At 46.1% G+C, this 25,453-nt stretch overlaps 1 protein-coding gene and 1 long non-coding RNA gene across 10 annotated transcripts in view; one reads left to right on the forward strand and one right to left on the reverse strand.

Moving 5' to 3' along the window:
* PRR11 (proline rich 11) overlaps positions 1-25,453 on the forward strand; it is a 242,455-nt gene that overhangs the window by 127,780 nt on the left and 89,222 nt on the right. For 6 of the 9 annotated variants that reach the window (XM_085649391.1, XM_085649387.1, XM_085649389.1 and 3 more), the window contains one exon: positions 2,412-2,534. The exons of the other annotated variants lie outside the window; for them this stretch is intronic. In XM_085649391.1, coding sequence (XP_085505517.1) covers positions 2,412-2,534 — 123 coding nt within the window. The remainder of the gene's footprint in view (positions 1-2,411; positions 2,535-25,453) is intronic. 9 annotated transcript variants of the gene reach the window in all.
* Positions 4,259-10,250, reverse strand: LOC146858801 (uncharacterized). The gene is made up of 2 exons (XR_014980028.1): positions 10,173-10,250; positions 4,259-4,981 (listed from the first exon to the last, which is right to left on the reverse strand). It is a non-coding gene; the product is annotated as an uncharacterized LOC146858801 (long non-coding RNA).

Genomic DNA, 25,453 nt, shown 5'->3' on the forward strand with positions numbered 1-25,453 from the left:
ACTAGTAGTATGCAATATTGCCCACCTCAAACGTTCTGCTGCCTGTAGAACGTGAATAGATACTTAAAAACAAATTGAATGAGAGGCAATATAATGGCACAAATAAGTCAAATACAACACAGAACAGATCAAAATAGAGATGTTTTATATCTTCCGTCTTTTATTGTTCTTGTTGTACTTCGTAAAAAACAGCCAGCCAACGCGTTTCGCCCAAACATGGGCTTCTTCAGGGCAAAATTATTGTGAGTATAGGATATTTCTTTTGATGATCAGCAAACAGAAAAACGTCAAATCCGTCAAGCCAATGTGTAACGACAATGAGACTCAACGACCTCAGAGACCCAAGAGTAAACGATCTCTGTCTGAGGTCTTAATCGAACAGTGGTATTAGCCACGTCCAAAATAGAGTATCCGACACCGTCTCCGTACGTCGCGTCCCGTACCTAGACTGGCAAGTAGTAAAAACTACTTGCCAGTCTAGGTATGGGGCGCGACGTATAAAAAGACGGACGAACAATAAAAGACGGAAGATATAAAACATCTCTATTTTGATCTGTTCTGTGTTGTATTTGACTTATTTGTGCCATTATATTGCCTCTCATTCAATTTGTTTTCAAACTTATATTTGTCATTAGTGGTGCTAGCACCAGCTTACACAGGCTGCAATGGCAGGCCTGTAGTCATGGTTTGAGTGGTCTCCCATGGGAGGCATAATACATGTTAGCCCATGAGGGACCCCTGGTGTTACTTTGCCCTGGGTACCTTAGTATCATATACTAGGACTTACAAGGTTACATCAGTAGCTAATCTGGGGTGTACCCAAGTACTCACCATGTCCAATATTGGGAAGAAGCACAGAGGCTGGGGTCCTGATAAGCAAGATCTCAGTCCCACTAGTCAGTAAAACATGACGACACCAGCAAAATGTGGGGGTAACCATGAAAGCAGATCCTATTTTCCTACATACGTCTAGGGAGGTGTTGCTTGGATATCTATTCTAAGGTAAGGAATCTGCGGCTAAAAGTCTCTTTCAGATGAACAAGTTGCTTACCTTCGGTAACGTCTTATCTGGTAGACTCTCTATTTAGCCCCAGATTACTTACCGGCCCTCCCATCCTCCCCACTCTGCGGACCGATTACAGTTTAAGGTACAACCTTTTCAGGTTCTTAGCTTGTTACACCAGTGGTAAGTTCTTATTTTGGTTCCTCGTCCTGGAGTGGAAAGTGGCATAAGTAACTGAGTTCAGCAAACCAGAGTGGTATGTATGTATATCGCGTCCCTTTTGGTGTAGATGGCGCTTATGTGGAGCCAAATGACACCACTTACCGGCGCGTAGGGGTACTATTTCAAAATCTTCCAGGTCCAGTCTGATGCCTGGGGAATATTCTCTGGCTTGCCTTAATTACGAGGGACATGTTTCATCAGAACAGAGTCCTGTTTCTTTGAGAGGTCATCTCTTTTGAGAAAGAAGAAAAAAGAAAAAACAAATCCTTCCTGAGGCCTTGGTTTAGATTGTCAAATATTCCTGAGAGAAAAAAAGTGTTAAATGACAAATTTGGCTACTAAGGCATCATGTCAGTCAACTAGAAGCACCTCACTAAAGCTAAGATGGCCGCTGAAGATCTGGTAAGGTTCAGTTTGAACTGGGTAGGAGTAGCCAAGGAGAGCTTTCAAAGTACATTTACGCCTCCCTGCAACATCTAGCAATGCACTCCTAAGTCAAGAAACGTTGTGTTGCGAGCTATCGTTTTTTATGTAATGGTTCGCCTTAAGCCATCTAAGTAGTCACAGCAGCCCCTGGTTGTAACCCTTGCTGCTTTGCTTCTTCCAAATGGTCAAAAACCTATTGTGTTGGGACCATATACAGGTTCTGCCATCCGTGCCCTTCACGCTAACTGCTTCCTGTGCTCACCAAACTCACTGATGTTACTTATCCATCTACAGTTACTTTGTAACGACTGTAAAGAAACATGTTCAAAAAGTTACTTTTCTTACAATATTTCCAAAAATGCCACTACCAAAAAGGAGAAATTCTACATTTTCATGACCTCTTCAGCACTTTGTGTGTTAGACAATTCAATATAAAGATGAGTTGTCTGTAAAATAAAGCACAGGTATTAACACAGTACACCTCTAATGCCAGATGACGTACTGTGTCATAGCAGATTTGTGTACTTGGGTTCCCTTTCAGGTTCTTATTTCAGTAGGAAACCTATGCATACATCTGCTTATGTAGATTTGCTGTATTCATTACTGTTTGAACATCAGATAGCTAGGAACTGAACTGACATTCATAGTCGGTAAGATCACATAGATTGCTTAAATGTCTTATAAATATTAAATTGTCATTTGTGCTGGATTTTCTAGTACAGTTGGTATCAATCATGGTGTTTCTTTGTTACATCTGTAGGGTTTTGACGTAGTGAAAGATATTCTCTTTCCTTCCCGCATCTACCTTCGAGAGCTGACTGCTGTTAAGAAACAAGTGCAAAAGCTGGAAACTGAACTCTCACGGTTGCAAAAAGCAATAACGGTCAGGTTCTCCTCCTGTTCTCTTTTTCTTCAATTTGTGTTTCATTTCATATTCTGGCATCCTCTGTGGTTTATTGCAGATAAATCAGAAAGGCAGTCCAGCAAGGAGTATAATTAAAAGAACGAAAAGGCATAATATACTGTTATGGTTCTTGCAGCTAGTCTGGCAACATTTAGCTTGAGAAATTATATGGTGCTAAGTCTTGAAAAACCTTTCAGTAATGAACATTTTGAAACTGGAAGCACATGTTTATCCTACATGGTGACTCAATTGAGCTTCTTCAACAGAGTGTTCCACCTATGTGTAGGATTCAGTAACCGTGTTAAATGGCAGCTGTATTTTGTTTAACGTGTATGTGATGCAAATCTTGAAAATGTTTTAAACCTCTTATTTAAGGAGGAAATTAATGTCTTAAAGTTAGGGAATACACAGCAGAGTCTGATAGAGGGAACAAAAATTATTAAAGAGATTGTTGTCCTTCTGACCATCTTGTGTTGCCGTGAATGGTGTTGTGTCTTTTCCCGAGCTATTTTGTGCTGAGGTTATTCATTATTTGATTCTTGACATTGATAACTTCTAGAGTTTCTCTGAGTTTTTCTATTCACAGTCAACTGAAAGTCAGTTGATGTCAGGGTATTCCATAGTGAGAATAATGCAGTTAAGTGAAGCACATAGGGCTTTCACGCCAGTCCGTACATCATCAACATGTCATGTCTGTTGGCTCTCATGAACGGGAGCCATTTCCTCCTACTTCTGAGATTTGTGGTGAACATGCCTATTTCAAGGTCTAATCTGAAATTATGATCGAGGTTAAAGTCTGCAATTGGACCATTAACTGTCTACAGTCGGATAGAAAATAGGCTAGAGTCATATTATAGCTGGCTAAGGCAAATGTAATTCTAGCTCTGGAGACACAGCTACAACCATGAAAATACCTATGTTTGGTATCCAAGGGCTTGAAGTAGAGTTTAGGATTTTGCCTAAATTGAACCACACATAGTTTAATTATTCTACTTCACTCCTGGCTCAATTCTAAGGTATTGGGGAAAGCGTGACATAGTTCTGGGAAATTTTGACGATTTAATGAGACAGATGGATTTAAATGTATCCAATTTGTATGATCCAATTGTAGGTAATAGTGGTCCTCTACTATCATTTTTGCGGGTATTGGTCTTATTTTCAAAGCCAGATGGGAAAGTGGGGGATTTCAATTTGGTTATTGATGTATCACTGGACCACCATTCGCATTATCCCTCAAATATTAAATATGCAGAGCGCTTTCCCATGAGATGATTGCTATTCCCAGCTTCCTGAATATATATGATGCTCTAAGCATAATAAAGATAAGCCATTTTTACTTTTCTTATGCTAATATCCAACATACTCGAGGACTGATTTGCTCAAAAGTGGGGCATAATAGCCTGAAGGCGGGGATAGATCATGTTAGCCTTTCTAACCATAGAATGGTGTTTTATGCTTGCAGATCAATAGACTCATTTTAGTACAGAGAGGACATTTCACAGTGTTACAGTGAAACGCTTCAAGAGCACACTATCAAAATGAATTATAGATCTTTTTTAATGTTAACACCATTGAGCCGAATGCACTGATAATGTGGGACACCTTTTAGTAACTTTTAAAGAGGAAGATTTAATTGTATTGTTGGGGGAAGGGTCTAGGCAAAAAGAGAGTGAAGACTGAAATAAGTGAGAGAACTTAAATCATTGTCAATAAGCATATTTTATTGCAGTTAAATAACAAACAAACATGAAGCTGGGCAATGAACTCTCAAGGCAAATAGATTGTGGTAAACCACATATGTCAGAGATAGAAGAAGACATAATTATCAAACAAAAATTATGGATACAAGGAAACCGGCATGAAATTAGTATCAAAGGGAGTAGATGGGCTTCCTAGGCAGCCAAGAAAAAAGAAAATGCTTGAAGAGTGAACATGCAATGGGATTAAATTGAAAGTGAAATTTAGGAGGAAGAGAAGGAATGGATTTTTGAATAATTTGATGGTACTTGTTTAACAAAGGTTTCTGGAAGCAACTTTTTCTCATTCTGATGATTTTCTTTATTTCTGCGATGTGCAAGGGTTAAATCCAACATAGATGTTATACAGTAGAATCGAAATTTGCCTAGCAGTGTAACAGTAAGTTTCAATTCTATTAAGGACACGGAGGCGAGGATTATGCTTTTCCTTTCTCCGCTTTATTATTATGCAAACCACACAGCAGCCAGAAAAGCAGAAACAAAAGTGACTTTATAACCAGAAAACAATCCGAAAGTTCATTCTGCAAACATCAACTCCCATCAGTCTTTGGGTTAACCAGCGTCCAAGTCCTTCCACGCTGTCCATAACTCCTTAGCAAGCTCCTCCATACCATGAAGCCCTCCTCTTTCTTCGCGCAATTCACGCCCGGACATTAGCTCCGTCATGCCCTGCATGTAAAGAAACATGAGACTTTACTACTGGCCACGCGGCCCAGCCGGCAACCCAATATCCTACAACAAGGTCACAAAACGGCAATCAAACAGCTGAGTGAAAAACTGGAAACCAGATTACTTACTGCAGAACGGGGGGGTTCGCACCCATTGTGCAACGGGAGGGATAATCCTTGCCTCCGTGTCCTTAATAGAATTGAAACTTACCGTTACCCTGCTAGGCAAATTTCGATTCTATGGCAGGACCGGAGGCTCCGATTATGCTAGTTCAAAGCTTACTTACCACCAACTGAGCCACATCCACCACTGGTTTGAAATAAAACCTCTTGAAGGTGGAATCGGAAGACCAATCCGCCGCTCGCATAAGATCCTCCAAGCGAGCTCCCAAAGAAAACGCCTTAGAAGCCATCGCACCCCTGGCCGAATGCGCTCCAAACTGCTTTGTATCAATACCCGCTTCTTGCATGACCCACCTCACCCACCTGGCGATCGTGGGAGAGGGGACAGCTTTGTGCGGTTTTCTCAAGGCAATAAGGAGTTGCCGTTCGCCCGGAGGGCGTATTTCAAGAGTCATGTCCTCATACGTCTTTAGACAATTCACCACACACAGTTTGGGCGCATCCGTAAAAGCCGGATAAGAAATAGTCCTTGAATCTGATTTGGTACGTCGACCCAACGTAAACGTAACCCCTTCCGGGGAAAAGGTCCTTGCCGTAACATCCAACGCCCGGACGTCAGAAACCCGGCGACAGGAAACTAGACATAACAGCATGGATAGCTTACCGGAGAGTTCCTTCAAAGAAAGATATTTATTCTGCTGCCAGGATAAGAAAAGATTCAAGACCAAATTGACGTCCCAGAGGACCGAGTATCGCGGTTCCGGGGGAAGAGACAGACGGATACCTCGCAAGAGTCGACAGACGAACGGATGCTCCCCGATCGGGGCTCCGTCTACCGGATAATGAGCTGCAGAAACCGCAGAACGAACCGCGTTAATAGAGCGGTAAGCCAGACCTTCCGTGGCCAAATCCGCTAGAAAATTCAACATGGGAACGACGCCTGCGACCATGGGATCCAGACCCCGTCGAAGACACCAATGCATCCACTTAGTCCACGCGGACCAATAGCGTTTAGAGGTACTGTCGGCCCAGGCCCTTGACAAGAGACCGTGAGCCGATCCCGAAAGGCCTGGGAGCGACCAGCGTCTCCTGAAAGCCTCCATGCCATGAGGCGGAGAGCTCCTTGGCGAATGAGGTGATGCTGCTCCCCGTTCGGATTCAGAAGAAGATGAGGAAGCGGGGGGGAGTAGGATTGGAAAATCCCAAGAAAGTTCCAGAAGAACTGGAAACCAAACTTGAGACCTCCAACAAGGCGTAACCATCACTAACTCTGCCTCCAAGAGGCGGACCCGGGTTGCCGCTCTTATCACCATCGAAAACGGTGGGAAGGCATAACCCTTTTCGTGGCTCCAGTCCTGGAGAAACGCGTCCGTGGCTTCCGCTAGCGGATCGGGCCTCCAACTGAAGAAGCGTGGGAGCTGGTGGTCGAGGCGCGACGCAAACAGATCCACCGAGAACGGGCCCCAGAGATCGTTCAACCACTGAAAGACCAGGACCTCCAGCTTCCATAGGCTGGAGTCCCTCCGATGTCTGGAATGCCAGTCCGCTACCTGGTTCGCCTGGCCCGGCAAGTACTCTGCCGTCACCGAAATTTGGTGTGCCAAGCAAAACTCCCAAAATTCCTTCGCAAGATTCGCCAAGGCCCGAGACCGGGGACCTCCCAGTCGATTGACATAACGGACCGCCGAAACGTTGTCCATCTTCAAAAGCACGCACGCGGTCGCTTGGCGCTTGGTCCAACAATGGACAGCGAACGAACCCGCCAAAAGTTCCAATGCGTTGATATGCAACTTCTGCTCCTCTGACGACCAAACGCCGCCTGTAGAAAATTCTCCGCACCGGGCACCCCATCCGGACCAGCTTGCGTCCGATTCTATGACCAAATCTGGTGCTGAGCCGAAGATTGCACGGCTGTTCCAGGCCTCCATGTGTGTCAACCACCATGACATTTCCTCTTTGGCCTCCTCCGACAGGGGAACTGCCTGGTCGTACGAAAGCCCCCTTCTGAGATGATGTGCCTTTAGGCGCTGCAAGGCTCGATAATAAAGGGGTCCCGGAAAGGGGTGGGGGTTTACTGACAGCTGGGGGGGTATTGAGCCTGTATGTACAGTTTATGCTGCCATTGTTACGGTTTTGTTATGTATAATCTTTGGACCTTGAGGGTATTTTGCCTGTTCTTCATTACCTGAATGGGGCGGGAAGCACTCACGCACAGGCACGGAGCCTGGCTGAGGTATGGTTAACACTGTCACTCTCGATGAGACTGCACTGGAACTGTCAAAGAGACTGTAGATGACTCCGCTGGGGACAGTGTTCATAAATAAGCCTGATTGCATGCCATAAAGTAGTAGTTATTGACCCTGATGCGGGGCGATCCCCCACCTATGTTTTCAACTCTCTGCTTACCTATTGTGTCATATGCCAAGGAATGTTCTTGTTTAAAACAATAAAAACAGATTTTCAAAAAAAAATAAAGGGGTCCCGGAAAGATTGCCTGGATGGAGGAGGAAAGTAGTCCTACTACCCGGGCAATCTGACAGAGGGATGTTTGGGGCCTGGCGATGGTCTGCCGCAAAGTATGGCGGATCTTGGCCATCTTGCGAGATGGGAGGCTCAGAGAGGCCTGAACGGAATCCACGACGAAACCGAGAAAGACGAGACTGCGTGTCGGTGTTAGGACCGACTTTGTCCCGTTGACGACAAACCCCAGGCTCTCTAAGAGGGAAACCGCCTGCTGCAATTGAACCTTCAGCTTCAGGGGGCACTGCGCCATGAGAAAGATGTCGTCTAAGTACACAATCAGCCTGATTCCTTGCCACCTCAAAAACGCTATCACAGGATGAAGCACCTTTGTGAAGCACCAAGGTGCGGAAGAAAGCCCGAAAGGGAGGGCAGTGAACTCGTACACCTGGCTCCGCCAGAGAAACTGGAGAAACCTGCGATGGGGAGGATGGACCGGAACCACCAGATACGCATCCTTGAGGTCCAGCCTCACCATCCAATCGTGCGGCAGGAGTACATCCCGAAGAAGATGGATCCCATCCATCTTGAAGTGCCGGTAGACCAACCACCCGTTGAACTCTTTGAGGTTGATCACCGGACGCCGCCCCCCATCGGTCTTCTCGACCAAAAAAAATATTGCTGAGGAAACCGTCTGGGTGCAGAGCTGATCGACAGATGGCTCCCTTCCTGAGCAGGGCGGACACCTCCTCGTCGATCAGCTGCGCATCGGGGGCCCGAAAAAACAATGGGCCGCGGGAATTCCGTCTGAACAGGCAAGTCGTAAAATTCTACGTGAAACCCTTTTACAGTCTGCAAGACCCAAGCACCCGCCGTGAGCTGTGCCCAAGCGTCCTGAAAGGCCGCCAGACGACCCCCTATACGCACGTGCTCCGCTTGCATGACACTCACCGCTTGATTGGCCTCCGCCGGAATTGTTCTTAAAGCCACCACGGCCCCGGAAGCGTTGACCCCTGGTAGGGTAGAAGGTGGTGTAGTTGGCCGAGGAGTTGTACTGCCCTCGCCCGGAGCCTTGTCCCCTGTTACTAGTCTGCTGACCGCCACGGCCGGTCGCGCGGCTCCTTCCGCGACCGGCCCCTTGGGAAAAACGAGTTTGGAAAACTCTTTTAATGCTGGATTGGGCCTTATCTAAGGAGGTAAAAGTGGCCACGAATTCCCCAATTCTTTCACAAAGGGATCCCCAAAGAGGCCCACTTGAGCCACAGCGCCTGCCTCGGAAGATGCTAAATCGCCCAGTTTTGGATCGAGTTTGATCAGTAGTGAACGTCGGCGTTCCGTTGATAGGGCGCAATTTGCATTTCCCAGAAAGATTATCGCCCTATGCGCCCAGTTAGAAAGTACCTCGGGGGAAATAGTAGAACCTGTGACTTTAGCCTCCTCCGCCATATCAAGAATCTTGGTCATAGGACCTATGGCATCCAGAAGCTTATCCTGGCACGATCGCCAGGATCGATCTATACCTTTGCGGGGGTCATTTACATATTTAGCTAGGAAGGTCGCCATTTTCGAGTCTAACTCGGGCTTAAGGGCTACTTACCCTCCAGAGTGGGGCGCGGACACTCCGCTCTGAGACATCCCCGTGCTTCCTTCTCTAGAGGCTTGCGGAGGTGTCCCGCCACGAACTTGGCCACCTTGTCCCCCGGAGCCCAGGCTGCGGATCGCGGATGCATGATCTCATCCGGATCCTGCATGCCTGTATCATCCTGGGGCAATGTGCCCGTGGAACTGGCCGGCCGCCAAGAACGCGAAGACCCTTCCTCATCATCGGTATCTGCCGGGGAACCTCCAGTCTGGGACGGCGAGGGAGGGGCGGTGGGAACTGCGGGCACCGGCGGTAGGGGAGGCGTCGAAGGTGGTGGACCAGACTTAGCCAAGAAAGCCTGTCTCAAGCGTTCAAAGGCGTCCTTGTCCACTCCCCGCGACTCCTCCAGCCGCCCTCCCTACATACTCTCTTGGGGGATGGGCCAACCACCTCAGGTAAAGGACCTGGTGCAGGGGAAGGAGCCCCCTGATGGGACTGCGCTAACCTAGCGCATTCCGCCACTATGCTGTTAGACAGGCGTTCCTCCATAGGGGCTACTACCTCATTAACACACCTAAAGATAGAACTATCTACCGCCTCAAACAAATTGTCGTCCAGAGGTAAGTACTGCGCCCCCTCTTCTTCCTCATAATAGTTCCCCTGCTCCATACTGCCCCCAGATAACTTGAAGGCAATGCCGTGACCTCAGAGGCTTGGAATCACGCAATAGGTAAGCCACAACGGGGAAGCAGCCCCAACAGACCAAGTCTTCACCAGGGTATAACGTGTACTGGCAGCGCCAGGACAATTTTGGGCCGATGCAAAGCATTAAGTGTGGCCTAGCCGCTGTGGGTGGCACAGACACGCAGGCCCTCAGCAACTGACAAGGCCACACCGCCACCCAGCGCGCTGCTAAGGTAAAAGTGCTTAAACCTGCCCTCAGGCGATTATGGGGCTCGGAGACCTCCGCTCGGTATTACGGACCCTTGCGGGCATTCAATGTTGCAAAATCGGGACAATTACTGACCCCGAAGGGCGTCTTGGTGAGGCGGCAGGGGGACAGGCTCCGGCAGACTCGGCCCTCTCCGCGCGGCTCCCTTTGAAGAGACAGCCGCGCCGAGAGCACGGGTGCCCTCTAGCGGCCAGCAAAGGCCGCCGCAGGTGGGACGGCCGCGAAAGGAGCGAAATAACGCTCCCGCGGCTGGAAAAAAGGGACTCTGTGAACAAAAACGAACACACCTGTCAAAATCCACAATCAAGCCCCTAAACTCAAGCCCACAACGCATCAAGAGCCCATATACACCACAAAAAATCCCAGTAAAAACCAGAAAGGGACTTAACTGGCTGCCCAGCAGCGAAGAAAGAGGAGGGCTTCACGGAATGGAGGAGCTTGCTAAGGAGTTATGGACAGCGTGGAAGGACTTGGACGCTGGTTATCCCAAGGACTGATGGGAGTTGATGTTTGCAGAATGAACTTTCGGATTGTCTTCTGGTTATAAAGTCACTTTTGTTTCTGCTTTTCTGGCTGCTGTGTGTTTTGCATAATAATAAAGCGGAGAAAGGAAAAGCATAATCGGAGCCTCCGGTCCTGCCATAGAATATGGTATCTGAACAACAATTGACTAGTCAGTAGATTTCATCTAATTTTTTTAAAAGCAGTTTTCCTGGAGTGACGAATGGGACTGTATAAGCACCCATCGGAATTTTTTTGGTATTCCACTGGGATGTATTTGGACAAATGTAGAAACAATTTCATTACATTTTTCGACTGTTCTCACCAGCAGAAGCTAATATTAATGTTTTGTCAAAGGAAGGAACGGTCACCCAGAAAGTTGAATATTATAGAATGATTTCTCTTCTTAATGGTGAGAGTAAGTCATACTTAGAGCTACAAGCAAGTTGTTAACATTCTGATTATCCCTTTTAATGTAATGTGGATTAGCTGGGTTCCATGCCCAACTCTTGATTATTAGATTGGATGCCGAAAGGCCTTCTGAGCAGAGTTGAGCTTCATATGAGTGATGATGGTTAGGATGGGATTTGGACATAATACCACTAGGGAACCTTTAGCCCTTTAGGCTTCTGAGGTCTAAATTCTTCTAAATGATGCACTGCTTTCATTCTTTAATATTAGCTGTGGAACAAGGCAGTGGTGTCCCTTCACCATTCTTTATTCTTTGTTTATTGATCATCTTGTTTGAAATATGCTACAGTGATAATAAAGTAGCAATCTGTTGATACTAGGAACCTGAGCAGGATAGTCTCTTCTTATTAGGAGTGGGATGATATCCATAAATAGATCACTGCCTTGGAGAGGGCCTGTAAAGTACAGAGGTTCCCTCAAAGGCAGTGGGCCTCTAACCTGTGTCTCTCCTTTGCTATTAGAAAGTGGAGACAGCCTCCTCACTGTCAAGGAGGAAGATGCTGACACCTATACAGCCTCGAAGAGTGCCCTCTTAGATGGGTTTGGTTTAACCACTGAGTAATACATGGTTAGGTTTAGGGACACACAGAAGGCACACACCCAAGACTGGGTTGATTTTGTAGACTGCTATTAAGGCTCTGGAAGGCTGGCTTCCTGTAAGTAACGTACATGACTATGAGGGACTGTACAATTTGTTGATGAGGGAGTACATCCTTAATAATTGTTAAAATCAACAGCTGCACAAGTAGCTGGTGGACTCTGATCTGACCTCTCCCCAAGAACTGGGAAAGAAGGCATACAAAGGGGTCCGCACCAGGGTCAAGTAGAAAAACAATGGTAATAGTGACCAGAAGAAGCAAGATTCTTTTAAGGGCTAAGAGAAGGGTGGGGTTAAAGGTAACGATAAAAAGGAGACTTTAGAAGGTACCCCAAAATCTTCCTCTGGGGGTGGGTTTCAAACCTACTCTTCCTCTGGCAAGAAACCATGGCGTTAACTGTTTAAGAAGAAAGGCTGTAGAGTAAGGGATGACAATTGGTCTAAAGGTAACACCAAAGAAGCTACTACTACTGCCCCTAAGGCAACTAGCGCCCCTAGCACCAGTACAAGTAGTAGTAGTGACCCCAAAGTATCAGTAGGGTTAACCTTGGGTTCTGAAGTGGGTTATACCCTAGTCAGGACTCCCACTCAGGCTGCCCTTGTCTGTGACAGTGGCATGGAACTGGCCACTTTACTTGCAAGTCCCACTAACATGTGCAAGTACAGGCAACAGCCTCTGATTAATGGTCAGGAATCTGTGGCATACAGGGACACAGGGGCCAGTGTCACTATGGTGACGGAGAAACTTGTGTCTCCTGACCAGCTCATACTTGGTCAAATTTACCAAGTGACCAATGCAAGTAATGTCAGGACTGATCATTCCTTGGCAGTTGTAAATCTCAGCTGGGGAGGGGTAACTGGCCCTAAAAGAGGTGTGGTTTCCCCAGACCTATCTGTGGAATGTCTGCTGGGCAACGACTTAGAAACTTCAGCCTGGTCTAAAGTGGAGTTCAGGACACATGCAGAGATGATGGGAATCTCTCCCAGTGCATTTTCTGTTACTAGGGATCAGGCCAAACAGTTAGGCACTTAGGGAGCCCGCTTTTTTAAGTTTGTTCGAGAGGTACAACGGGGAATTCTGGTGTAGGGCTTTGTGTGTGATGCATGCTGTCTTAAAGGAGGATCTACCTTCAGCTGGAAGCCAGTTGAGAGCTTTCAGGGATGGGGAGATGTGGTCAAAACGTTTGTAGCCAGTGAGAAGCCTGGCTGCTAGGTGGAGCACAGATCTGAGTGGGGCTAGGTGGACTTTGGGGGTTCCTGTAAGGATAGAATTATCATAGTCAATTTTTGAGAGTACCAGGGATTGGATGACCCATTTTAAATCTTCAGGAAGGATGAGGGGTTTGATTTTCTTCAGGTGACGGAGAGTGAAGAGAGCTCCTTTAGCCGAGTTTTTTATGTGGTCGTTGAGGGTAAGATTTTGGTCAACGGTGAAACCAAGGGATTTCGCTGAGTTGTACAAAGAGAGCGAGCAGTTGAGTGCATTGAGGTCAGAGATCCAGTTTTGGATGGGAAGTCCATTTTAAGGGGAGAAGAGGATGATTTCTGTTTTCTTGGGGTTGAGTTTGAGATGGTTACAGCCTTTCAGGGTCTGACAGCAAGCTAGTGCTGCTGCCGACCACAGAACCAATTCTGCCCTCCTGCTGCTGAGCCAAGCTCGAGCTGGGGTGGTAGAACAATAGGTTTCCTGTCGCAGGGAGATGTGGCCACCTCCCAGACATGACTTAGTGTATTGGGCTGGGGGGGAGACACTTGCTAGCTCCACAAGACTGCTTTAAAGGGCACATTTGGTGCCCTCCTTGCACACTGCAGTTGAAACCGGTTCTGAGAGCCCTTGGCTCCCGCTCTGGCGTGAAACTGGACAAAGGACATGGAAGTATCCTCCCCTCTGTCCAGCCCCAGTCGTTCGCCCTCGGGAATCCACCAACTCCTACAGACCACGCACAAAACCTCGGCATCATCCTCGACTCTTCCCTCTCCATGAACCGGCAGATCAACGCAGTCGCCTCCACCAGCTTCAACTGCCTGCGCATCCTTCACAGGACCTTCAAATGGATCCCCCCGACTGCATAAAGATCATCACCCACGTGCTCATAACAAGCAGACTGGACTACGGCAACGCCCTATATGCCGGAATCAACAGATCTCTCCTACACAGGCTCCAGACCATCCAGAATGCCGCTGCCAGACTCGTCCTCGGGACTCCACACCACGAGCACATGACCCAACACCTACGAGACCTCTACTGGTTTCCTGTCGAAGAGGGTCACCTTCAAACTCCTCACCCACACCTACATTTCCCTCAACAACATCGGACCCAATTACCTCAACGAGAGATTATCCTTCCACGTACCCAAGAGGAACCTCTGCTCCGCCGACTTCGCCCTGGCAGAGGCCCCCGCAACCGCAGAAACAGAACAGGCGGGAGAGCCTTCTCCCACATCACAGCCAAGACCTGGAACGAGCTCCCCGTGAACATCAGATGCTCCCCAACCCTGCACACATTCAGGAAGGACCTCAAGACCTGGCTCTTTGACTGATCCGGAGCCCCTTCCCCCGCCCAAGCGCCTTGAGACCCTCACGGGTGAGTAGTGCTCTTTACAAACCCCTGATTGATTGAGTCGTCGTAATCCCTTTGCTAGGATATTTAAGGGCTTACCTGTGGGTGGGTCCTCAGATTTGTCGTGAGACAAGACTGAAGACTGAAACCACGTCATTCTTTGACCGTCTGGACACTTGGACTTCGCCTGGAACTGAGACTGCATTAGAGGAAAACTCCTGTTGTTCCTGTTCTCGCTCTTCTGCAAGTCTTCTTCGTCTGGTTTGTCTGGGCTTCTTCCAGGATCTTCAACAGACTTGTGGGCATCAAGGACACCCGAAGCAATCTCCCTTGGAGTGAAGGAGTCACTACCCTGCATCTAAAGGCTCTGCAACGATGATGAGCGGTCTGATGCTTCTGACGTCCTACAGACTCCGAAAGGCCAGCAACACGTGTGGTGGTTCTACAAGTCCCTCGAGGCCTGCCCTATCCTCTCAGCAAGTTTGAGGCCAGTATCCCTTATCAGAACCACTGGAACAGAACCCTTGTGCACTGCCTCGACTTGCGTTACCAAGGCTTGTTGGCTCTGACCTCCAGAGATATTTGGGCTACAAGAAGCTCCAGCATCTCTTCCTGCCAAGATCTTCGTCCTCACCACATTCTCTGCACCACGGGCCTGCATCTTTGGTGAGCAGCTAGAGGTCCTCTTGCGACTCATGTGCCTTCTGCCTGTGGGTCCTCTTGAGGGTCTTCTTTGGATTCCGTGGGCTCCCCTTCTTGCTCGGGGCCTGCTCTGATTCTCCTGCACTTGGTGTGTCCCTTGTACCTTGCTGGCACCTTTTTCGTTTACCAGGCCTGTTGCTGCTCCCAAGACTTGTTGGTGCTCCCACTAGACATCGACCCCCTGGTTCTTGACTCCCGACGTGGGACAGCTCGTGAACAGCTCCTGGTCTTCCACAGCATCGCCTGGTCCTCACAGCTGCAGCAACACGATCACAGTCATCACTCCTGTAGCTTCCGTCAACAGTGGTCATTGGTCTTCCGTGCCTCCTTGTCATTTCCGAGTGGCATAGACTCTGTCCCCTGTGCTTGCAGGTACCCCTCTTCAAGAATCCTGCATTGGATTCCACCGGACTCTTTCACCTTCTTCTCCAGCGGCATCTTTCCTGAAGTCCTCCATTGTGGTCTACGGTGGTTTCTGGCGTGATTGTGCACCTATACACCCGGTTTCCCTGGTGTAGGTATCCATGAGTGGGGTGACTCTCCAACCTTCTGTCTCTTACGGGGTTTCTACAGGGTCCACTGGGAAGGGTCCTTCTTCTTGAAAACTGAAACTTCCCCGTTGACTTCTAGTGGACACGCAGCTGTGTTTCCACTCTGCACACAGCCTCCGTGGGGTTCCTGGGTACTTACCTTGGGTGGTTTCTTGTGTCCCCAGCTCCCCCGAGTCTCCTGTCCTGGTCCAAGGCCTGACTTTGGTTACAATTCGCATTCCAGTTTCTTAATACATGGTTTGGTCTCCCCCTGGAGACCACTGTATTTTGTGCTACTTGCCTTATTGCCATTGAAGTATTATTGTATATTTGTGCTGATATCTCCGGGTAGGAGATATACCAATGTGTTAGTGAGTGTTGTGCATTAAATATACATATTTTTATATATACACTGTGTGGTTCTTTTTAATTTAACTTACACTACATGATTAGAACTGTTAAAACGAGCTGCTTAACACTCCTTCAAGATAAGCCTAAAGGCTGCTCTCCACAGCTACCAGTCTGAGAGCTCTCACAAGGTTATCAATGTACCAGTTACGTTGCTGATTGTGCCCCTCATTCTGGATGCCACCAAATCGGATTGGTGCCCCTGGAACAGATTTTGCTCTTAAAGTAAATTCGTCCTCAAAGTTTAATATGTTTCCTGCCATACCGTAGGTTCTGAAGTTGAGGTGGTAAATATTTCATTACCGGTACTATTTTTTATGCGGTAAAGTCTAGTAAGAATAACTCAGTAAATATAAGAGGCAGAATCCGTGGTATTAGAGGTTCTAAAAGGCTTTATTCCTATACAAAGGAATACAATTCGAATTGCAGGCTTCTATTCCATCACCACGAAAGTTCAGGAAGGAAGGGCATACATTATTGACAGATAATCAGTTTTATAGAAAATACACTACAGTGAAACAGATGCAAGAGGCGTAACAGCTGATAATACAGATAAAATGTGCATACGTAACTAAAGAGGCGGACATATGGGTGTAATTTAACAAACGTCATCATACATGATGTCACAAGTGGGTGGATCCATAAGAGAATCCTGTAATGTCAGCAGAAATATTTGGCAGAGATGCGCGCGCAGCCGCATGACGTGTGATTGACGTGCAACTAGAGGGTGAAGGGGACTTGACATTTAGCTCTACATGTGGAGACAGAAGTCTGGGGGTCATGTCAACCTAATCCCAAATCATATCTAATATCCTATGTTTAAAGACCTGTGTTATCCAAAAGGAAAGGTCTCTAGGATAGAATCTATTCTATACTGACTGTTAATGCGTGTACAAGCGTCTAAGTGTCTACATGAGATGCGAGGGGGTGGGAATATTCCATGGTAACGGGGGCTATGAATTACTTGCATGAAGACAGCGAGGCCTGGCCCTTTGCACGGTAGCTGGAGGAATGTTTACCTAAACTACTAGACAGGAATGCATCGGATGAGGAGCGGAGCAGATAATCTTGAAGGTGAAATACAGTTTTTTGGCAGGCAACAGGCTGGATCAGGCACCGTTAGCCGCGCAGGAAGTAGGACAAAGTTCATGGATACAGATGCAGGCTCAGACTGGAGCTTTCAGAGGCAGAAGGCAGGAAAAGGCTTGACAGAATTCTGGGCCTACTCGCCTGAATGAATCTGTAAAATGTGGAAAGTGAACCACATAAAGTCGGTGGCCTTTCATACTTAGGAATGGAATATCTGACCCATTCATGGCGGATCTGAAAGAGGACATGTTGACGGTGGACGCACATATATTTGCGTCTTCAAAACTGGAACTGGAGGGAACATACATGTACTTATAGCATGCACATGGAGCCGTTGGGGTCTACGATAGGGGACATTACTGATCACAAAATTCATATTTCCTCATTCCCTCCTTGTCCCCTACGGACCCTCAGGAGATATCGATCTTCATCAATCCATCGATCTGTTCATATAGCATCATTTGTTCTTCTTTCTTCTTCCGGGATCTCGAACGAAAACTTGGATGTGGGATACACGATGTGGCACACAGACCACAAATCGCTGGCCCACATTGTAGACATAAGCAGCAACTGAATAGTATGAGGAAGCCAATACCTAGGAAGGATAGGATTCTCCATCCCCAGGCTGACAGCACGCTCCAAAACCAACCGGACCTGTATCTGGCTTACAATCTTATGAAGGCGAGTTATGGCTTTATATACTGACGGCGAATTTTCTGGTATGAAAACGCAGCAACTTGATCCGATGACCCTACAAGCTCCGCCCCTATCGGCCAGGATGACGTCAAGGACAAGACGATTTTGAAGCACAACAATCCGCATAGCAGACTGCTCTTCTGTTAAATTGCCTAAGGCGGAAGTAGTCTCGTTCACTACTGCTTCAAGGGTTCTGGTTAATCTACGTATCAGCTTACTATTAGTAACTGTACCTATATAGGGGAAGAAACCTTTATTGAAATCTGTGTATTGCTCCCATGCTGTTTCAGTGTAATCGACAATTGGGAGATCTCTCTGCTGTCTATTGTGTACTAAATGGGTATTTCTATGATAATCAGGAGGAGCTAGGAAAACAGGTGGCAGAAGGAATGCTATGTAACAGGTACCATCCCAGTCTAGAGGTAGACGTATATATGCGGTCTGGCCACATATGAAGTAAGAATGACGGGAAGCTTTAAATGTAGACTTGCCTTGATCACTGAATTTTATTACAATGGTGCATTTACTATGGCCCATGTGTATGGAACCATTCTTTCTTACACATAATTCCCCTTTTACTGGGAATACCGACATGGCGGGCAAGATTGGTGTAGCTTCAGATTCAACGTTCAGGATCATGAGGTTAAGTGTAAAATTACCTAATCCATATACTTCATTTTCTAGATCAGTTCCTGTTCTCTTGGGAAGTCCCTCCTTGTTAGGGTAGCAGACTTTAAGCAAAACTAGGTTCAGGTTTCCCCATACCCAGTTGTCTTGATAAACTGCGGAATTTGAATCTAGGGAATTAATCAAACTAAACCATGCTCCACAGGAGCCATTGTGTGTGAACGGATAGGGAAAGAGGGGCAAAACTCCCTTATAGTTCTGATAGGGAGGGAGTCGGCCACATATCCAACAATTTGTGGCATTGCTGGTCTGATGGGAATGATGTAACATACTAATGAATGTGTTATTGCGAAGCGCAAATCTATAGGACAACTCATGCGGAGGTAATTCGCTAAAAGAATGTTCTGCAGTTACATTGTAAGCACGCTTAAGAATAGGGTAATACATGTGCAATAGTATGCTGGAAATAATGATCAGAAGACTTAGAAAAAACAAAATTAATAATGTTACTATGCAGTGACTACGAAGTGATTTACAATACGCATGCTTTTTAAGCTGCATCTGTTGATTTCTTTCTCTATTCCGGTCTAGAGGATACATGTCAGAGACAAATTCAACCGATTCACCTTGGAGAGGACTTAAACAATCAAATTGTCTGACTTGCTAGACCTTAACTTTAGTTTATAAAGTTCAGTGTTTTTTAGTTCAACCAAGGGGAGCTTTGAGTCTGTCTGTGAGGGAATGCAGGGCTGAGAGTTCACACTAGATGGTAGTCCATAAAATTTCTTGATATGACTCGAGTGCAACCACCCTTTACGTCCCTCGATCTTCACGGCTGTCCTTGTAGTTAGTAGAACCAACTTTGGTGATTTCCATCTAGGCTCCAGTTGGGTCTTCCGGTCAAAATTCCGGACCAGAACCAGGTCACCAGGAACCACGTCATGGGGTTTCACCTCAGTATTATCGGGAAAAGCTGCAGCTACCTGTGAACGACAAGATTGTAGTGCAGACATCAAGGAAGCCAGGTAATCTGTCAGCATATTACAGTCAACATCAGTGATTTTGCGAGGTATAGGCGTCCCCCACATATTTGGTGGTCTACCGAAGATCACCTCGTACGGGGATAGCCCTGTTCGAGAATGTGCTACCATTCTCATGTAAAAGAGCGCAACTGGTAAGGCTACTATCCAATCGACACCTTTTTCCCTACATATTTTGGACAATCTAATTTTCAGAGTTTGATTATGGCGTTCCACGAGACCTGCTGCCTCGGGATGTCGGACACAGTGGAATTTCCATTGGTAGCCTAACAAAAGGGATACGTGTTTCATTAGTTCGGATGAGAACGGCTGGCCGTTATCTGAGTAGACAACACGTGGTAAACCGTACCGTGGGAAGAATTCTCGAACTAACTGTTTGGCAGTAGTCGGGGCAGTGTAATCTGAAACCGGGTAGGCTTCTGTCCAACGGGAAAGAGCACAGACAACTACGAGAACATATTTGAATCCTCGACATCGTTCCATCTGGATATAATCCATCTGGAGGACTTCAAAAGCATGATCGGGAGGTTGAAATCCACCCTGTTCTACGGGGATGCTTTTACCTGGATTAAACTGACAACATATCATACAGGTACGAACTTTCTGTTTAGCTGCGGCTCGTAAATGTTTGTTAAACCAGATGTGTTGAATGCTGTCTAGCATAGCTTTTTCTCCTAGGTGCGCTGGACTATGTATAGTGTTAATGATGACTTGAACCATGGAGTCGGGAAGAAACCATATAGATTTTTCCTTCGTCATCCATCCTTGATCTGTTTGGATCCCTCCTAATTCAGTCCATTTCTTTATTTCTTCTGGTGTAGCATGTGTCTGTATGTCAATTACATCAAGGGCGGGATCCTTAACTGTCATGCAATGTGTTGGTGTCGGAACTATTGTCTTTGTCGCGTCAGTTGTATGAGTCTGATTCTGAGCAGTCTGTTTAGCTGTTCTGTCAGCTAGGTCATTACCCTGAGAAATGATATCGGTAACTTTTGTATGGGCTTTGCATTTCATAATCGATATTGCAGTAGGTAGATGAATCGCGTCTAATAGGGCTTGAATGAGGGGTCCGTGTTGGATGTGGGCACCGTGAGAAGTTAAATAACCTCTCTCTCGCCACAGTACGCCGAAGTCATGGACGACTCCGAATGCATAACGTGAATCTGTGTATATGTTGACTTTCTTATTTTTGGCTTGAATACAGGCTTGTGTCAGAGCGATGAGCTCTGCTGCTTGGGCTGACAAAGTGTTAATACAATTTGTTTCAATGACTTCAGTGTCTGTTGTGACTGCATAAGCGGCCACTAACTCTCCTGTACTTGTTCTCATACATGACCCATCTACATACAATGTCAAGTCTGGATCTGACAAAGGGATATCTGTCAAGTCTTGTCTGGGTTTCGTCGTGATAGTAATGACTTCGACACAATCATGTGCCAATGGATCTGTTCCGCCCACTGGTAACAGTGTGGCAGGATTTAACGTATTACAACGTCTGATTTCTATGTGTGGCTGAAACAATGTCAATTCGTAACCGGTGAGTCTCGCTATAGTCAAGTGTTGTGTTTGTGTGCGGTTCAAGAGAACCTCTACTGCGTGTGGTACTTGTACTGTCAATTGATGTCCTAACACTATGGCATCGCTTTGTCTGATTGCTAAAGCTGTTGCTGCGACTGATTTCAGGCACGCAGGAAGAGCCTGAGCTACGGGATCTAATGTACTAGAAAAATAAGCACATGGTTTGTGTGATCCTGCTTGTTCCTGAGTGAGTACTGACAAAGCAGTACCGTCGTGTTCTGTAACAAAGAGTGTAAACTGTTTACTGTAACATGGTGTTGCTAAAACAGGTGCTTGGCATAAAGCTTTCTTTAAGCTTTCAAAGGCATGTGTATGTTCTGGAATCCAAGGGAGGACAGTCGATGTGGCTGCCTCCTGTGTTGTCAACTGGATGAGTGGTTTTGCTAGAAATGCATATTGAGGGATCCACTGCCTACAGTATGAAGTGAGGCCTATAAAAGCCCGCACCTACTTTTGTGTCTTGGGTGGTGACATGTTAGCAATTAACTGGATGCGGTCGGGTGTAAGCTGCCTTCCCTCCTTGGACAGCGAGTGCCCAAGGTAAACAACTCGCTGGACACAGAATTGCAGCTTAGAAGGGGACACCTTGTGCCCCTTGTCGGCCAGAAATTTTAAAACCGTCAGTGACGCTGTTTCACATTCAGGTTCGCTTCGGGCGGTGATCAGTAGATCATCGACATATTGAAGCAAGGCAGTGTTAACTGGCATGTGGATACTGTCAAGTTCTCGTTTCAGTGCTTGGCTATAGATGCTGGGGCTTTCTGTAAATCCTTGAGGTGCGCGTGTGAATTTAAAACTTCGTCCGTTTAAACTGAATCCGAACAGATATTGACTTTCCGGATCTATTGGGACGCTAAAGAAAACATTCTTGAGATCAATTACAGTGAAGAACGTTGCTTCTGAGTCAATAGCGGTGAGTAATGAAGAGATATCTGGGACCACAGGGTATTGTGGTACAATACATTTATTTAATTCGCGCAGATCAATAACTAATCGATATACTGGTGGTGCTTTCGGATCCGTTCTTTTAAGAATCGGAATTATCGGGGAATTACATAAATTGGAGTCGGTTTCGACAACCACTCCTTGTGCAATGAGCTCGTCAATGATTTGCAGCAAAGCCACAACAGCATCTGGTGGTAACTTGTATTGTCGCATTCGTGGTAGTACTACTCCTGTTTTTAGTGTGACACGATATGGTGTAATATTCATGCAACCAACATCAGTGGGGCCTTGTGCCCATAAATGTGTAGGTAAATTCTGCAGTCGGTGATCCATGTCTCTGGACACGTAGTGACCTTTAAAGTCACGTAAAAATAGTCGTACTCCTTCCGGAGAACAACATATTATGGCTCCTAGAGCTTTCAATGTTTTTATACCTAACAAGTTTTCTGGACATGATTTAGTAAGCAATAAATCTGTAGTACGTGTTAATGGACCGACCGTAAGTGGAAGAGGTTGTGTTACGTCATTGATTATAGGTTTTCCTGAGAATCCAAGGGAAATATTTTGTGAGCCTGAGAGGGGTGCTCCTGGAACTTCACTGCGTCTTATAGTTGTTCTGCTTGCCCCTGTATCAAGTAAAAACTTTCTGTCTTCCCCCAATAGTTCACTATGTACATAAGGTCCCTCTTGGTCTACAGGAACCTCTATAAGGGGTAAGCCAACTTCCCTCTCTAGGCTATTTCATGTGTATCGCTGATAATCGGGATAATCTGCTTGTGCATACTGATACATCTGATGTGTCGTTGCTTGTGTTGCAGCAATAGGCTGCACTTGTGGTGGTGCTACGGTCTGTTGTGGAGCTGCCTGTTGCGGGGCTAATTGTTGCGGAGCTAACCTAGGTTGTGCATGCTGAGGGATTTGTTGTTGATTCTGATCCTGTCTAGGTGGTCGTGGTCTCTCCTGGGTTCTACCTGTGGCAATATTATGTTTCAGGACTGGACAATCGTGTATATAATGACCTTGTTGTTTACAATAGTTGCATGTCCCTTTCGTTGGACCTGCGGAATCACCCTTTTGATGACCATCAGCTGGAACTGACTGTGCAACAAGCATTTTCATTTTTGTATCTTTCATACGTCTTTGTTCTTGTTCTTCTCTAATTCTATTGTGGTGATATTGTAACATCTGTAACATCTGTGATGGGGTATTACCTTGCCAGGTACTTTCGAATTTCAATACTCTATTCTTGACTTGCAGCAGAGAATTTTCAACTAATTTTGTCACAAACAGATGTGGATATGACTCGCTACTGGCTTTTATGCCACTATTTATACCAAAACATTTTTCAAATCGGGAATAGAAATCACTAGTGTCTTCATCTGGCTTTTGTTTACAGGCTGATATTGCACCCCAGTCTTCCTTTTTCGTAGTTAATAAACGTGGCAGTACCTGCACTAGTAATCCTGGTAGTGCTGTAGTCTTTTCCCCAAGCCCTGCTCCTGCAGCTCGGGCCCTTTCTTCGTTTTCTAATGCTATCCAATCTATCTTTTGGTCTCCCACCTCCCATTCCTTTTCTTTGAGTTTCTCATAAACACCGGCGGGTAATAGGACTTTTAATATTTTCATAATGTCAGGGTAGGTATACTCTCCCATGAGTAACATGTCTTTTATTTCACGGTGGAAACCTGCTGGATCCTTGTCATGGCTGGGTACTACTTTCTTCATTTCTAATAATTCCAATTTAGTTATAGGCGTGTACACAAACACGCGTGTAAAGTTATTACCGTCACCTCTGATTGGGTGTACTTCGCGTAACGGGTTCTGTCTATCTATGTGATACATTTTTCTTCCCATGATGGGAACTGGAACGTGTTCTGGGCATACGAAAGTTAAATATTGGTTTCGAAATTCTAGAATTTCTTTAATCAAATCAGTACCTGACCCTCTCCATTTATTCGTGAGTAGTTCTGTCAATATGTCAGGTAAGGGTCCTGGATCGGAGTGTTGGCTTTTATATAATATAAGGAGGTGTTGAATCATGTATATACTAGCTAAACGCTGTTCGTATGGGTCAAGATTCAGAAACGTGTGTGCAAGTACATCATCATTGTATTCGCTGGGACTGTCAGCCCATTGTACTGCTGACCTGGCTAATTCTTGTTCGTCCATGGAATCGAGCATGTGGTACCCCCTTCGATCTCGGAGTAATTTATCAGCGGCTTGGAATAGGTGTTCGGGGGATCTTGTATTTAACATAGGGGTTTGAAAATGTCTATTATATTCTGGACGTATCGGACATTAAAGCCTCTAGTATTATTATGGGGTCTTCCTCTACCTACATAAGCTATCGTGTCTAATTGTTCTGATTCTTGCTCCTCCTCTTCCTCTGATTCAACTCTGTCTGCTTCTCGTCTTTCTTTATGTATTCGTTCTACTTCCTTGCGGATCTTTCGATACATGGCGATTATACACGCCTGTCTATCATGTTTCTCTTCTGATATGTTCTGACCCCATTTGGCAAGTCTTTGCATAATATCGTGATCTGCCCCAGGCCTGTCTTGATTCCTAATTACGCAATTTATGAAAAAACGGAGTAGTTGTCTTTGTACATCCACTTTCTGGTATTCCATAGCTTCGTTAATACTTTCTGGACCTCGCCCTGTTTGGACAAAGCGATATATATTGTCTAGGTGTTCAACCATTCCTGGTATCGTCATTAAATATAATGTAGCTCGTCGTATACGTAGTGATGATATGAGCAATTTGTCCTGTTTACCTGGTACTGGGTCGTATCTACAATCTACAAGCTGCTCTTTAAACATGTCGGATGTCGCTAGTTGGGGTGTACGTTGGAGTGCTAAATCTCTAAGGGTCTGTTTATTTCGCGGCGGTGTGGCAAACATGTCTGTCGTACCTCCTGTAGCACCATCTGAGGTGCTGGGCAAGAAAGGATTCGTTGGACGTAGGATAGAAATTGTAGATGCGGGAAAAACTGTAGAAACGGACGGACCTGTTGGGACTTGCATAGGAGTTTGTTGTTGCGGGGGTACAGACGGATGCTCTTGGTGTTGAACACCATCGGCAAGCGGTGTGGGTGGTATGGCATTAGCATACTCGGGAGCTATGTCATCTAAATAGGAGGAAAGGAAAACGTCCTTTGCTGTTTTGGGATGTGTTTTGGGATGTGCTTTTATCGGGAGCAATGGAGGAGTTAAGTCTTTTGGTATTTCCGGGGTAGCCTTAGGTAACCCTTCGGCCAGAAGAGGATACATACCATTCAAAAGAGTGTTTCTTTGTCTATCTACTTGTTCTGATTTTACTCGGGTACCCTCCTCAAGTAATAGATTTTCTCGAGTTTTATTTGAATTCTCTCTACCTTTCTCTTCCTGTCTGAGTGCTTTTTCTGTACGTCTATATGATTCTTTACGCCATAATTCAATGGCATCTTTCTGTGACTGTCTGGCTTTCTTTTTCCATAATTCTTCTTCTACTCTCATGATGCAATCTGCATCCCAGGTCCCCGCTGCGGGCCATCTCTGATTTTCTGGCAAATCCTTGGTGTAGTCCACCCATAAATCAAGAAATAATATGGCATCTAGGCCATGCTTATG

This window comes from Triturus cristatus, chromosome 3_2 (assembly GCF_964204655.1).
Source record: "Triturus cristatus chromosome 3_2, aTriCri1.1, whole genome shotgun sequence".
NCBI classification, from domain to species: Eukaryota; Metazoa; Chordata; class Amphibia; order Caudata; family Salamandridae; genus Triturus; species Triturus cristatus.